At 46.5% G+C, this 16,261-nt stretch overlaps 1 protein-coding gene across 7 annotated transcripts in view; it reads left to right on the plus strand.

The window, feature by feature from the left end:
• Positions 1–16,261, plus strand: part of ACACB (acetyl-CoA carboxylase beta) — a 132,333-nt gene that overhangs the window by 110,656 nt on the left and 5,416 nt on the right. For 6 of the 7 annotated variants that reach the window (XM_041729465.1, XM_041729464.1, XM_041729466.1 and 3 more), the window contains 11 exons: positions 263–385; positions 489–758; positions 2,501–2,598; positions 3,810–3,930; positions 8,001–8,111; positions 8,943–9,086; positions 9,703–9,823; positions 11,328–11,424; positions 13,140–13,236; positions 13,760–13,895; positions 14,750–14,927. In XM_041729465.1, the coding sequence (XP_041585399.1) occupies positions 263–385; positions 489–758; positions 2,501–2,598; positions 3,810–3,930; positions 8,001–8,111; positions 8,943–9,086; positions 9,703–9,823; positions 11,328–11,424; positions 13,140–13,236; positions 13,760–13,895; positions 14,750–14,927 (1,496 nt within the window). The remainder of the gene's footprint in view (positions 1–262; positions 386–488; positions 759–2,500; positions 2,599–3,809; positions 3,931–8,000; positions 8,112–8,942; positions 9,087–9,702; positions 9,824–11,327; positions 11,425–13,139; positions 13,237–13,759; positions 13,896–14,749; positions 14,928–16,261) is intronic. The other variant, XR_005983814.1, reaches the window with a different exon arrangement.

The following is a 16,261-nucleotide window of genomic DNA, read 5'->3' on the forward strand; positions in this document are numbered from 1 at the left end:
CAATGGTTTATCTGGCGTCGGGGAGGGAGGGGTACACCAGGGGCTTCAGTTGCATTTTTCTTATTCCTTTAAAAAATTCAAAAGCAACGATGGAGAAATTATGATTTGACAAAACCACATGATAAGTGCTTGGGTATTTATTATCCTGCATGTTTTTCTGTGTGCTTTGAATTGTTCATGATTTTAAAAAAGAAAGAAAGAACTAGAAAATGTGCCTCCCAAATGAGGACTTCAGGTTTTCTCTTTCTTTCCCCATCCCTAGGCTCTCTTTAAATTGTGGGGCACCCCAGACAAATACCCCAAAGACATCCTGACCTATACAGAGCTGGTGCTGGACCCTCAGGGTCAGCTAGTGGAGATGAACCGTCTCCCTGGAGGGAATGAGGTAAGAATGCTCCAGAGCCCCGCCCCTGGCTGGAGTCACCCTTTCCAAAAATGTACCCCTGAAGACATAAATGGCTTTCCTTGTGCATCTGTCCTCTCGGCAGGTGGGCATGGTGGCCTTCAAAATGAGATTCAAGACCCCAGAGTATCCAGAAGGGCGGAACATGATCGTCATCAGCAATGACATCACATTCCGCATTGGATCCTTTGGCATGGGAGAAGACCTCCTGTACTTGCGGGCGTCGGAGATGGCCCGGGCAGAGGGTATCCCCAAAATCTACCTTGCAGCCAACAGTGGGGCCTGTATTGGCCTTGCAGAGGAGATCAAGCACATATTCCAAGTGGCTTGGGTGGACCCAGGAGACCCCCACAAAGTACGTCTCGGAGCCAGCATGGTGGGGTGATGCGCCCCTGGGAGGGGACAGTGCCCACAAGAGGCTGGAAAGAATCTCAGTGCTCTTTGTGTATCAAGCACAGATACCCATACAGTGCATAAAAGGCATACAGTATATCAGTCTTAAAAATTTCACGGGAGGCAGTGGCAGTTAGGGAAAAAATGTCTAAAAAGGTACCTTTTTAGGAGATTAATAATGAAGAGATTTTTTAAATTTTTAAAATTTTTATTGGAGTTCAATTTGCCAACATATAGCATAACACCCAGTGCTCATCCTGCCAAGTGCCCCCCTCAGTGCCTATCACCCAGTCACCCCAACTCCCCGCCCACTTCCCCTTCCACTACCCCTTGTTCATTTCCCAGAGTTAGGAGTCTCTCATGTTTTGTCACCCCCACTGATATTTTCACTTATTTTCTCCTTTCCCTTTATTCCCTTTCACTAATTTTTATATTCCCCAAATGAATGAGACCATATCAAGTTTGTCCTTTTCCGATTGACTTATTTCATTCAGCACAATACCCTCCAGGTCCCTCCACATCGAAGCAAATGGTGGGTATTTGTCGTTTCTAATGGCTGAGTAATATTCCATGGTATACATAGACCACATCTTCTTTATCCATTCATGAAGAGATGTTTATAAACACGGAGCATCCCCTGGATGCAGTATACACTGAGGATGCAAAGGTGAATAAGATGTGTTCCCCGGCCTCAGAGAATTCTTAGAAATCATCTGGGAGATGCAGAGACACTGGCCACAATAAAATGTACAATGGGGGCACTTGGGTGGCTCAGTCCATTAAGCATCTGCCTTCAGTTCAGGTCACGATCCCAAGGTCCTGGGATCCAGCCCCACATCAGGCTCCCTGCTGAGCAGGGAGCCTGATTCTCCCTGAACCTCTGCCTGCTGCTCCCCCTGCCTGTGCTCTTTCTCTCTCAAATAAATGAATAGAATCTTTTTTTTTTTTAATTTTTATTTATTTATGATAGTCACACACAGAGAGAGAGAGAGAGAGAGGCAGAGACACAGGCAGAGGGAGAAGCAGGCTCCATGCACCAGGAGCCCGACATGGGACTCGATCCCGGGTCTCCAGGATCACGCCCTAGGCCAAAGGCAGGCGCTAAACTGCTGCGCCACTCAGGGATCCCCGAATAAAATCTTTTTAAAATATAAAAACACACAAGAGAAAAGCACACATTTTGTGATGTGAAAATGCAGAGGACAGTTATTATTTGCAACCAGAGCATGCATTCTCAAAGTAATGATACTGTCCTGCAAAAGGGAGCAGAAATCATTCTTTTCATGTAAAAAGCATATATTCATTTGTACACACACACGTATGTGCACATATACATATGCCTACATACACATATAAACTTTATAATAAAATTTCGTGGAAGGAACTGGCAATAAGGGGGAAAAAGAACAGATGCCTTAGGGAAACAGGAATGAAAAGGTGATTTGGGAACTGATTTAGAGCAGGAAAAACAGGAGGTTGTGGGTAAGGGTAAGTGGAAAGTGCTTGGCACTAATCAGACCTTCAGTTTATAGCTATTATTAATATGGGATTAACGTCAGACACGTTAACTGTGCTGTTAACACATTGTTAACTTGTTATTAACATCCGCCCCTACAGTGTTAACAGTTTTTAAAAAAACAGTGGCTGTCTAATGCAGGGAACTGGATTCATAACCTCACTGGAGTATATATATATATTTTTAAGGGATTTAAATACTTGTACCTGACCCCCAAAGACTACACCACAATCAGCTCCCTGAACTCTGTCCATTGTAAACACATCGAGGAAGATGGAGAATCCAGGTAAGTAATTTATCTGATAGCTCCTTCATTTGGCCTGTGGTCCATTTCAGCTACTAATGGAAGTCCTTGTCTTTGCCTCGGGGCTCGTGGGTGATACTTTCAAATGTGATGGTGATGTTTGTACAGTGGGACCCTGAGCCTTCCAGACACTGATGACTAGGATACCTGGGGATTTCTTCAGGGTGAGCCCATCCTTGCCACCCCTAAATGAGTCGTGGCTTTCACAAACATACTACCTCACACAGGAAGAATTAGACTGGATTCTCATGATGTCCCTGGAACAGCAGGCTCACATTTATGATCAAGTTAGCGAAGCTGACACAGCAGTGATTTGGCAAGCTGCGAAGGTGTGGGCAGGGCGAGGGTCTGCTCTGTGAGGAGGTCCAAAGCTACCAGCTCTCTTTTCTAGGGAATGTTGTGGTTTTTTTTTTTTTTTTTTTAAGTTGACAAAATCAGAATTTCCCAGGCTAAGTTTTCTGGGATATTAGTTGGTGATATGTTGGGGTGGTGGGATGGTGGTGAAAAACCATTTCCATAGTCAAGTAAGTTGAGAAACTCTGGGTTTAAAATGGAATCTAGGGGATCCCTGGGTGGCTCAGCGGTTTAGTGCCTGCCTTCGACCCAGGGCGGCATCCTGGAGTCCCAGGATCGAGTCCCACATCAGGCTCCCTGCATGGAGCCTTCTTCTCCCTCTGCGTGTCTCTGCCTCTCTCTCTCTGTGTCTCTCATGAATAAATAAATAAAATATTAAAAAAATAAAATGGGATCTAACAAGCATCTTTACTGCAGACCTTGTCAGAACATTTAATGGGGGTTAGGCTGTACAGTGTCTCACACTTCTCTGGCCATTGAATCTCAACTGATTGATTGTGAATTAAGCAGCTTTCCCCATCTCTCTGTAGACCAAACTCTATTCTAGATTGTTTATGGAGGCATGTAGGGTAGGGGTGACATTTTATTAGGACAGCCTCCAAATAGGCAGACATTTTTGGTTGGAAGGGTGATTATTGATGCTGCACTTGCCCTTCTAGAAACTTCAGGTCCAATTGTGAGGGTCTTAGACCCCGGCTTTCATTTCACCTCTGGCTGCTTTATCACCTCCTATTCCCTCACCTTGCTTGTCCCTCCTGCCCTGGGTCCTGAGGAAGTGCATCAGCCTTGAATTTTTCTGGGCTAGAGCTCAATCTTGAACCTGTTTTTGGTTCCTGAAGGTATGTCATCACGGATATCATCGGGAAGGACAGTGGTGTGGGCGTGGAGAATCTCAGGGGCTCTGGCATGATTGCGGGGGAGTCCTCCCTGGCTTACGAAGAAATTGTCACCATCAGCTTGGTGAGTCTCCTATTTTATCTCCTTTTCCTTTTCAATTTTCTCTTATAAAATCTTAAAAACTGTCACAGAAGTAAAGAGCCTCATGTGGTCATCATGCAGCTCCAGTGATTACAACATGTAGCCATTCCTGTGTCTTCAATCCCTCTGCTCTCCTATTTGGGGGTATATATTTTTTAAAGATGTATTTATTTATTTGAGAGAGAGAGAGAGTAAGCAGGGGGGTAGTAGGGGCAGAGGGAGAAAGAGAGAGAAACTCAAGCAGACTCTGCGCTAAGCGCCAAGCCAGATGTGGGGGTTGATCTCATGACTGTGAGATCATGACCTGTGCCAGAACCAAGAGTTGGAAACTTAACTGGCTGCACCACCCAAGCACCCCTATTTGGAGATATTTTAAAGCAAGGCCTCTGTCCTGTCTTACCATCTGTGGATGCCCCAGTGTGGATCTTTACTAGATAAAGACTCCCACACGCACTACTTTTTTACTGAATCATAATGCTATTATTACACCCATCAACATCAATGGCAATGCTTCAATATCCTCGAAACCTGGTTCACAGTTTTAACAACTATCTGGAAATACATCTTTTTATAGTTGATGTGTTTGAGCCATGGTCGAATCTCTTCTTATTTAAAAGGTATAAATATTTACATTAATAACGAAGCAGCAGAAAAAGAAATCAAGGAATGGATCCCAATTGCAATTGTACCCAAAACAATAAGATAACTAGGAATAAACTTAACTAAAGAGATTAAAGATCTATACTCTGAAAACTATACAATGCTTATGAAAGAAAGAGGACACAAAGAAATGGAAAAGCATTCCATGCTTATGGATTGGAAGAATAAACATTGTTAAAATGTCTATACTACTCAAAGCAATCTACACAGTTAATGCAATCCCTATCAAAGTACCACCAGCATTTTTCACAGAACTAGAACAAACAATCCCAAAATCTGTATGGAACCACAAAAGACCACTGAATAGCCAAGGCAATTCTGAAAAAAAAAAAAAAATTGGAGGCATTATGATTCCAGATTTCAAGCTATATTATAAAGCTGTAGTTGTCAAGACAGCATGGTAGTGGTACAAAAACAGGCACAATGATCAGTGGAACAGAAGAGAGAACCCAGAAATGAACCCACAACTGTATGGTCAACTAATCTTTGACAAAGCAGGAAAGAATATCCAATGGAAAAAAGACTATCTCTTGAACAAACGGTATTGGGAAAACTAGACAGCAACATGCAGAGGAATGAAACTAGACCACTTCCTTATACTGTACACAAAAATAAATTCAAAATGGATGAAAGACCTAATGTGAGACAGGAATCCATCAAAATCCTAGAGGGGAACACAGTAGCAGCCTCTTTGACATTGGCCGTAGCAACTTTTTACTAGACATGTCACCAGTGGCAACGGACACAAAAGGAAAAATGAACTATTGGGACTTAATCAAGATAAAAAGCTTCTGCGGGCAGCCCCAGTGCCGTAGTGGTTTAGCGCCGCCTGCAGCCCGGGGTGTGATCCTGGAGACCCGGGATCGAGTCCCACGTCGGGCTCCTTGCATGGAGCCTGCTTCTCTCTCTGCCTGTGTCTCTGCCTCTCTTTCGGTCTCTCTGAATAAATAAATAAATAAATCTTTAAAAAAAAAAAAAGCTTCTGCAAAAGGAAGAAAACAATCAACAAAACTAAAAGGCAGCCTATAGAATGGGAGAAGATATTTGCAAATGATGTTATCTTGTAAAGGGTATCCAAAATCTATAAAGAACTTATCAAATTCAATACCCAAAGAAAACAAATAATCCAGATAAGAAATGGGCAGAAGACACGAATAGACAATTTTCCAAAGAAGACATCAAGATCGCCAACAGACATAAGAAAAGACCCTCAATATCACTTACCATTAGGGAAATGCATATGCATTTTTGATAACAAAACTATAATGAGATATCACCTCACACTTGTCAGAATGTCTAAAATTAACAACACAAGAAACAACAGGTGTTGGTGAGGATGTGGAGAAAGGGAAACCCTCTTGCATTGTTGGTGGAAATGCAAACTGGTGCAGCCACTCTTGAGAACAGTATGGAGGTTCCTCAAAAAGTTATAAGTAGAACTGCCCTATGATCCAGCAATCACACTATTGGGTATTTACTCAAAGGTACAAAAAATACATATTTGAAGGGGCACATGCACCCTGATGTGTATAGCAGCATTATCAACAATAGCCAAACTATGGAAAGAGCCCAGATGTCCATCAACTGATGAATGGATAAAGAAGATTGGTATATTTATCAGTAGAATATTACTCAGCCATCAAAAAGAATGAAATCATGCCATTTGGAATGATGTGGATGGAGCTAGAGTATATTATGCTAAGTAAAATAAGTCAGAGACAAATACCTTATGATCTCACTCGTGTCATTTAAGAAAGAAAACAGATGAACATATGGGAAGGGGAAAAGAAAAAAAAGGAGAGAGGGAAACAAACCATAAGAGACTCTTAATGATAGAGAACAAACAGGGTTGATGGAGGGAGGTGGGTGGGGGATGGGCTACATGGGTGATGATTATGAAGGAGGGTACATTTATGTTGAGCACTGGGCGTTGTATGTAAGTAATGAATCACTGAACTCTACGTCAGAAGCCAGTATTGCACTGTATGATAACTAACTAGAATTTAAATTTTTTTTTTATTTTTTTTTATTTTATGATAGGCACACAGTGAGAGAGAGAGAGAGACAGAGACACAGGCAGAGGGAGAAGCAGGCTCCACGCACCGGGAGCCCGACATGGGATTCGATCCCGGGTCTCCAGGATCGCGCCCTGGGCCAAAGGCAGGCGCTAAACCACTGCGCCACCCAGGGATCCCTAGAATTTAAATTTTTTAAAAAAGGTGCTGAGTATTTAGGAGCATTTTTATCTGATTTTAATTGGTACTAAAGGAATATCTCCCCACCCCCTTCCTTGGCCTTTTCAGAAATATTTGCTGTTTCTAGTAGTACTACTACCCTTTCATGGTAGACTGTCATTTGAGACTTTATCTTTACATTCAGTGTTGGATCTTCAGTTTCCGAGGTGGAAAATGCTGGCCATGGTTGTCTTCCTTAGGCTTGTTTTCTAGATATCATTTATATAAATTTCATAATAAAAAATAAACCTTTAGGTATATCTTTCTTTTTGTATGTTATATACATATTTTTATATATTCCAAAAACATTTTTATTTTAATATCTATAAACAGACATACCTTTTTGTATATTCTAAAATATTTTATCTGAATCATATATAATTATATAGGTGTCATATATAACTATATGTATCATATATATATAATTTTGAAATAGTGTACCACTCACCAGAAGTTACAGGAGAGTAGAGAGAGGTCCTCAGCCCCCTCACTCAGCTTCCCCCATGACAGTATCCTATGTAACCATGGCACATTATCAAAACCAGGACATTGACATTGGCACAGCGCCTTGACCTTGGTATAGACCTTACTCAGATTTCACCAGTCTTGCACTGGCTCCTAGATATCCTCTGGTTGTGTGAGAGGCTACCCATGGCTCAGAAGAGCAACATATAAGAACCATGCCTTGGGGGTGCCTAGGGCTAAGCATCTGTCTTCGGCTCAGGTCATGATCTCAGGGTCCTGGAATCAAGTCCCACGTGGGGCTCCTTACTCAGTGGGGTGTCTGCTTCTCCTTTTCCCTCTGCTTTCTGCTCCCCCTCCTTATGCTCACTCTCTCTCTCTCGAATGAATGAATGAATGAATAAATCCTTTAAAAAAAAAGCAGCTATGCGTTGGATGAAGCAAGAACCAGAACATTCCATGTCTGTCTGTCCTCAGAACACTCTTCTTAGTTAACCACGTTCTTTCTGGAAGCCATGGTCAGGTAAGATCAAAGAACTGGCTTGTCCTTGTCCTGTTTGGTCACCAGTCAAGTTGCCAGCAGCCAAGCTATAGTTTCCATGTGTGCCCAGTGGGTTCCTGGCCTGTCCCGTCCCCCTGCTGTGGGGAGCGTGGCACACCTGCTTCATGAATTCAGAAGGTCTCCTATCTCCACAGGTGACCTGCCGAGCTGTGGGGATTGGGGCCTACTTGGTGAGGCTGGGCCAGCGAGTGATCCAGGTGGAAAATTCTCACATCATCCTGACCGGAGCAACTGCTCTCAACAAGGTGACCAAGGACCACCCTAGGTAGGGTGGCAGGGTTGGGGCGGGGGGGGTTGAGGGGTGGGGGATCATGGGCTCATTTTAACATCTCACTGTCCCCTGATGGGGGATTTTTCTCAGCATGAAACCAGTATCATTCCTACTGGCGTAGGAACTGTTTTTTTTTCAATTTGCACTTATCTGAGTTTCTTATGGGCCAAAAAACATTTTTTAAAAAATAGGCTTTTGTGGTAGCACTCTCTTGTGTACAGACATTTAAATTTTTAAATAATGATTAACTTGGCATTACATATTGCAGAAAACTGGAAAGAGACCCTCTCAAAAGTAATTTTGCTCCTACTAAAATTTTGGTGTATTTCTTTCTCATATTCTGACTCCTGGTGAATGTAGAATTTGGTATTCTACTGTTTTCACCGTGTTAAAACATATCCCGCATGACTCTAAAGCCTCTGTAGTACAATGTCTGATAAAATCCCAGTGAAATTCTCAAAGTCTGGTCCCTGAACCAGCAGCATCCCAGGAACTTGTTAGGAATGCAGATTCTCAGGCCTCGTTGCCAGCCTGCCAACTCCGAAACACTAGGCAGGGTTTCGTTTTTTTGAGAAGACCAAAGTAATCGGTAGAAGTTTAAGGAAAAAGTACAGCTGCTGCGTCCCAGCCCCAAAGATTCTGCTGTAATTGATCTGGGTGCAGCTTGGGCAGCGGGATTTTTGAAAGCTCCCAGGTAATTGTAGTGTGTAGCCCTGGTGGAGGACCACCGAGGAAGATGATTTCCAAACAGATGGAAGGGGCCTGAGCGGGGGGAGCCCTTGCTGACTGCGCCATGTCAAAGCAGGTCCTGGGCAGAGAGGTTTACACCTCCAACAACCAGCTGGGCGGCGTGCAGATCATGCATTACAATGGCGTCTCCCACATCACCGTGCCAGATGACTTCGAGGGCGTTTATACCATCCTGGACTGGCTGTCCTACATGCCGAAGGTGCAGTATCCCCCTCTGCAGCGTCAGGTCTGGAAGACTGTTACCAGGTTCAGTTGCTGGGTAACATGACCGTTTGGGAAACAGGGAGTGCCTCACTGTAGCTGGGGTTGATTTTCCTTTACTCCTCCCTCCTTCCCTCTCGGACACCCAGCCCTGTACTGGCTGTTCTTTGCTTTTTTTTTTTTTTTTTTTTAATGCCATTATAAGGAATGCTGATCCTTTGGAAAGGGATGTCATTGCCTCTCATCAAAAGAGGTAACACTGAACAGTAGAGAATCTTGGAGCTTTGCAGACAGGCTGGAGTTGATTCCTGGCTCCCTCCTTGCTAGCAGTGAGACCTTGGGACATTCTCTTAATCTTTCTGAGCCTCAGTTTCCTCATCTGTGAATTGGGAATCATAAGAGCCTCTACCCCAGGGTGTTTCCATGGTGATTCAATGCAATGATGAGAACCGGCTGTCTTGGCAGGTCCTCACCAAATGCTACTTATACTGGTGAGGACTGGCTAGTTAGGCTGGGCTCTGCTACGTAACCAGGCATAATCATGGTCAGAGGAGAGACACAGATAGCAGGCATCACCGACAAGCACCGGAGACTGGGTTGGTTTCCTTTTCTAGGATAATCACAGCCCAGTCCCCATCATCACGCCCACGGACCCCATTGACAGAGAAGTTGAATTCTTCCCAACCAAGACTCCCTATGACCCCCGGTGGCTGCTTGCAGGAAGGCCTCACCCGAGTAAGTTCTAACGTGCTTTGCTTGAATCTTGGCTCTTGGGTTTCTTTTCTGCATCTGGGATGAAGGAACACTCAGGGTGGAAGTACTGATCCTTGGTCATGGATCCCAGAGGGGTACACCTGAGATCAGATGTGGTGAGAGTGGAGGAATTCGGAATTTTTTTTCCCTCTATGCTTTTCTTGAGCTGCTAACCAAGAAGGGGTGGAAACAGCCTCCGATTTCTGGGGCCTGGTAGATGGAAGGGAAGTGCAACAGGAGGCATGGCCTGTCTCCCCACACTGCTCCACGGTTAGAGGTGAAAAATGCAGACCTCAGAGCCTCAGACTCCCCCTCTCTCCCTCTTTTTGCCTCTATTTGGCTAACCCTTGCTAAAGTAGCCCTCCGTGGGTTTACCCAGGACAGTCAACCTGGCCTCTTCTACATGCTCACACACATAGAGATGTGCACACTCACATGTGCATACACGTTCTCTCTGTCCCTCTCTCTGAGAGGGGCTGGCTTGTCTCTGGGCAGTATACAGTTACATTCTGGGCAGCCAGGACAGCACAGGAAAGCTGAGCTACCCCCATGACCATAATCCCCAGTCTAGAATTTCAGATGCTGCCACCTTTAGAGAACGGCCTGTCCAGCCAATCCAGCTGTGGGGTGCAGGATAGGGGATCCCCTACAGGATGGTGCTGGGGTGGGGTGGGGCAGGGCTGTGGCCCAGGAAGGCCCGTGGCTGGCCTGCCACTCTTAGGTTTCTCTTGGGCTTCCTTGCCTGTGAGCACTGAGGGGCCTGGCTTCATCTTGATTATCAAATATCCAACTGGTTTCTGACCATTGTCTCCATATAGGAGGTAGGTTGCTTTGCGTTGAGGCACGCAGCTTCCCTCCCTGGCAGCTTACAACCCTTGTGTCGCCTGGCTTCCTTCTCCTTGTGCAGACCACGTGATGGAAACGTGGTATGCATTCCTGTCACTGCTTCCTCTCCTGGGATGGCTGCAGCTGACGTCATCACATCCTCCCTCCTCCACTCCCCTCCTCTTTTCAGTCTCTTCCCTGTCTCTGTCTCTCTCTCCCTCTTTTGGAAATTGAAGATGTCCCCAGCCCAGTTAAGTGTGAGGCTGCAGCCGGCACATTGAAGATGAGGCTTCTGAGGCAGGTGGTCCCTTTCCCAAATCCCACCTTTTGAAGGTGTCCTATCAACTCTCTTTGCCTCCTGGGCTGATCCTTGAGATTAGGATCTTCATGTGCTTGGCATTGACGGGAGCTGATATAGTTAGATGTTCCAAGTGAGCTGATTCCTGACTTGGCATATTTTCTGCAGCCAGGTTTTTTTGTTTTTTTAGTTTTTTAATATTGTGTTTTGTTTTTTAATGGGATTGGGATCTGTATGGTTTTTAGGAGAAACAGGTGTTTGGGCTGTCAAAGGCCAGTTTGTCTGTCCCACCAGGCAGACCCTGGGGATCCTCATCAACCCAATCCAACCCTTTGGCCTGGGCCTCTGTCCTCTTGTCCACAGCTCTGAAGGGATCCTGGCAGAGTGGATTCTTTGACTATGGCAGTTTCAAGGAAATCATGGCACCTTGGGCCCAGACTGTGGTGACAGGACGAGCAAGGTAACTTTGAGGATGGGGCGGGCTGCACTCACCTGGCCTCCCCCGGCATTGGGACTTCCAGACACTAGGCCATGAGTCCTTTTCTCTCAGATGACCCCCAAGAGCACTTTCCTTTTGACCTCAGGATTTTCTGAAACAAAAAATCTGGGGAATAGTTTTCTGGATGATGACTTTCTTCATAAAGTCTAGATCTTTCTGTGGCCTTAGTAGGCATCTCAGCCAACTTATTCCTGGGAGTCAGCACCCTCGCCCCTAGTGTCTAGCTCTGAGGCAGGGCTCCCTAGCCAAGGGGACCATGGGCCCCCTTTGGGAATCAGAAGATAGCTCTTGGTGCTCCCACCAGCTAACTGCACAGACACTCCAAACTATGGATTCCATTTCAGGAGGACCATGGTCAGGAACCCCCTTGTCTACACAGCTGGTGGATGGCTTAAATGCTTGGATGCTTCCAGAGCTGAGCAGCTCACTCATCAGTGGTGTAGTCCTCATTTTTTTAGACATGTCCCACTCCCTGTAAGATCCTTCCCTGTGTGGAGCCCAAAACAGTGTCCTTATAATTTACCATTCAGATTCCTGGTATGATGTAGTTGCTACACGTTCTGGCTCTGGAGTTAGATCTAAGGTCAAGCCCAGCCCTGTCACTCACCTTCTTTGAGCCTTTGCATCTTCATCTGCAAGATGGGGATGATAATCCTACCCCCCGAGGACTGTTTGTGATGATGTATGTTAAGCACTTACAATATCATAAATGCGGGGGCCTGAGTGGCTCGGTCGGGGAAGCATCCAGCTCTTGATCTCAGGGTTGTGAGTTTGAGTTCTGTGTTAGGCTCCATGCCAGGCATAGAACCTATTTAAAAAAAAATCATAAGTGCTCCATAAGTGGTAGTGGTTGCTAGTACTGTCTTTGTGGTTGCTATTATTTCTCTCCTGGGCAATAAATAAGTATTAAAATACTAAGCCTAGAATTAACAGCTACTCCTCTGTGTTTTATTTTAAAACATTTTTTTAAAACCTAAAACGAGATCTGCTCCCCCTTCCATGTGGAAGTTCTTCATTTACTTAAAGGCTTTCCTTCCTCCTGCCTCATAGGGTCATTGAGAGCATAAACAAGAGTAACCCAGGGATGCACCCAGCAGAGGGCCACTGGTAGCAAGTGGTGACAGTCCCTGATGTCATGGAATCCCCTGAAGGGAAGCTCTTTCCAGCTCAATATCCCTTTCCAAACATGCCCTGGTGTCTACACCTCCCCCATCCCACATGGTAGCCGCTGGCCGAGTATGGACATTAAAACATAAAATGAATTGAAAGAGGAAAACAGATCCTCTTCCTCTGTTGCCACATTTCAAGTGCTAGCATCACAGAAAGTTCTAGTGGACAGCGCTGCTCCAGTCCCTGCCCTGGCCATCCCCATCACCATAGCGGCTGTTGTCCCAAGAGGGCACCAATAGCAGTGCTCTAGCCCACCAGCTCATGAGGCGGCTCTTACTGCTTTGCTAAGAGAAGCTTCTTTGCCTTCCAATGAAATAACATGTCAGAGTAAAAACCGTGGTCTCCTCCACATGCCCCCATCCCCGCCATGAGTGCCCATGTATCCAGGATGCCCACAGAGTGTCAGCTTGGGCTGGGTGGACTCATCTACCTCTGAATCCATGGGAGTGGGGCGGGGGGTGTCACCTGGCTTACCCAGGCTGGCTTACTCATGCTCGGCCTTGCAGGCTAGGGGGGATCCCTGTTGGAGTGATCGCCGTGGAGACGCGGACTGTGGAGGTGGTGGTGCCCGCGGACCCTGCCAACCTGGATTCAGAGGCCAAGGTGAGGGGGCTGGGAATTTGGGACTGCTGTGGCTTAGCCAATAAGTGTGGGTCCTGGGTGGTCACATGCCAGAGCCTTGGGGAGCCCTGGGACCTGAGGGTGCATTTCTCCAGCACCGTTTCTGTGGGATGCATAAATGTCCCACCCTATCTTCTTCAGAGAGTGACACGTCCCTGGGGAATCCTTCCTGACTTCCGCCTCGGTCCCTGTCACTGCTTCTAAGGTGTGCCGTGGCACAGACTGAGAGGAGCTCAGGAGGCGGAGGGTAGGTCATAGGACTCAACATGGCCCAGACTAGCTTGGCATCCTTTTGAGCCTGAAAATGAAGCAAAAGGAAACTCTGAGGGCTGCAGTGTGAGAAACAGGCAGGGCCCCTAGCAAACGAGCTTTGGGCCCTCCCTGTGAGCACTGGCTTTTGTGTGGGTACCAACACAGACCAGACTGCCTGCCCTCTAGGGTGTGGTTCAGGCAACTGTCTCCATCTTACCCAGGGGAGTCTGATCCAGGTCGCTCTGTGTTCCAGATAATCCAGCAGGCAGGCCAGGTGTGGCTCCCAGACTCAGCCTATAAGACAGCCCAGGCCATCAAGGATTTCAACCGAGAGAGGTTGCCCCTGATTATCTTTGCCAACTGGAGAGGGTTCTCTGGTGGCATGAAAGGTAAGGATGCCTCTCCTCTATATATCCCAAAGTGGAGATGGGGTGGGGGGACATGACCAGCACCCAGGATGGGGAAGCCCCCTCCAGGGGCGCTGCAGTTCTACTCTGTATGGCCCATCATCCTCTTAGCTGAGACCCCCCACCCCCCAGTCCTGAGGATGGGAGCAGTTCAGGTAACATCTTCCCATTTTACAGATGAGGAACTGAGGGTTCCGAGTGTGACTGGCCAGAGATCATGCCATGAGGGGCAGGGCAGGGAGGGCAGCCCTGGGAGCTTTTACACCCATGAAAGGACTAAGGTGACCAACCCAAGACGTCTGAGGTCAGGATTTGACGAGCTGATCACTGGTACATGGTGTTAGTTAGCTCTTGGTGTGATGATGGCCAATTTTATCATTGAAATATAACCATGTAAAGGGCCTGGTACTTGGAGGGCCACATCTTGGTAGAAAATAAGGGTCATATTGCGTGTGAGCAGGAGGCAAGGACATGGGTAAGGTGTCTGTGTGCTAGAAATGGCAGGATCAGGAGGGGGTGCTATCACCGGCCAGGGCATCCCAGAGTCAGAGCTGGAAGGAATCCCCAGGAGGGCACTACACCTCCTTTTACAGATGGGAACACTGAGGCCCAGGGAGGGAGAGTGATGTGTCTGAGGTCACATGGACAGTCAGGGTGACATCTGAACCTAGGCCCACGCCTGACTCCCAGCCCAGTGCTCTTTGTGTGGTGCCACCAAGCATCCCAGCTGAACACACCTTCTCAGGTTCCCAAGGATGAGGAGGGCTGTGGACTTGGTGTGTGGACAGATGTTAGGGCCTGAAGCCTTCTTGCCAGGTGACTGCTTTGCTTTTCAGACATGTATGACCAGATGCTGAAGTTCGGAGCCTACATTGTAGACAGCCTCAGACAGTACAAACAGCCCATCCTGATCTACATCCCACCCTATGCAGAGCTCCGGGGGGGCTCCTGGGTGGTCGTGGACTCCTCCATCAACCCCTTGTACATAGAAATGTATGCAGACAAGGAGAGCAGGTGGGTGCATCACTTCCTCCACCTGGCTGAACCTTTGCTTGTTCTCACCTCCTAGTCCTGAGGCCCCATCACCTTTGAGCCTCTGGCCAGGAATTGCAAGGTCATTCTGAGTTTCTCTTTCCCCTTTTTCTGTTTCTTTAAGATTTTTTGTATTTATTTGAGAGAGAGCAAGAGAGAGAGCAGGAGTAGGGGGAAGGGGTACAGGGAGAGGGAGGAGCAGGCTCCCCACTGAGAGGGAGCCAGTCCCATTTGGGACTCAATCCCAGGATCCTGAGATCATGACCTAGGCTGAAGGCAGACACTTAACTGAGTGAGCCACCCAGGCACCTGGTATTCTGAGTTTCTGAAGGATGGAGAGCCTCTAGTTTTACCAATCTGAAACTAGCATTCAGTGCTCAAGTAGATTTTCACAGAAGAGGGGCACCTGGGTAGCTCATGCAGTTAAGCATCTGCCTTTGGCTGAGGTCCTGAACCCAGAATCCTGGGATTGAGCCCCATATTGGGCTCCCTGCTCAGCACAGAATGTGTTTCTCTTTATCCCTCTTACCCCTCCATCCACTTGTGCGAGCTCTCTCTCTCTCTCTCAAATAAATAAATAAATCTTAAAAAAAAAAAAAATTGTCTCAGAGTTAGTGGCTGGAGCCAGAGGCAGCAGAACTATTGTTTGTACTTTCATGACTTATACTCACCTGCTTCCCAAGGAAGTTTGCAATAAAAAAATAAGGAAAGACAGAAAGCACCTGAGCTTCCTGACCACCAGGATAAAAAGGGAAATACAACAGTTATCTAATTCTCACTAGACTCTGATTCTCTCCCAGAGCTATGAGTTCCTGTAGGGACTGTGCTTTATTTGATTTTATAACCCAGGGCCTAGCACCATGCCTAACTGCTAGGGGGTGGTTGGAAAATAGTGGCTGAACCAATGACAGAAATGATACTTGGGTGAGAGGATATCAGTTCTTCAGAGGAGAGAAAACCTTGGTGGTATTTAAGGAGGAATTCATCCCAGGAACGTTTATAGAAAGAATAATGACAGTAATACTTGCCACACAGTGTTTGAGTGACTTTAAAGTGAAGACTCTGTGCTACATGCTGTCTATGACATAAAGACCTCAGGAGTAATTCTGCCCAAGATAGAGGCTTCCTCTTTCTGTGACATTCATGCATTCCTTCATTTAAGATTTATTGAGTACAAACTCAATGCCAGGCATTATGGTAGACATTGTGATATGGTGCAAATGAGCCACGCTTGTCTGCCTTCAGTGCACCTAGACCATCACCGGGGGCTGTTGAGGTCAGGCCTCCAGGAAGACTCAGGACACAGGCAGCTTCCA

The sequence above is a fragment of the Vulpes lagopus genome, chromosome 14 (assembly GCF_018345385.1).
Source record: "Vulpes lagopus strain Blue_001 chromosome 14, ASM1834538v1, whole genome shotgun sequence".
Lineage (NCBI taxonomy): Eukaryota > Metazoa > Chordata > Mammalia > Carnivora > Canidae > Vulpes > Vulpes lagopus.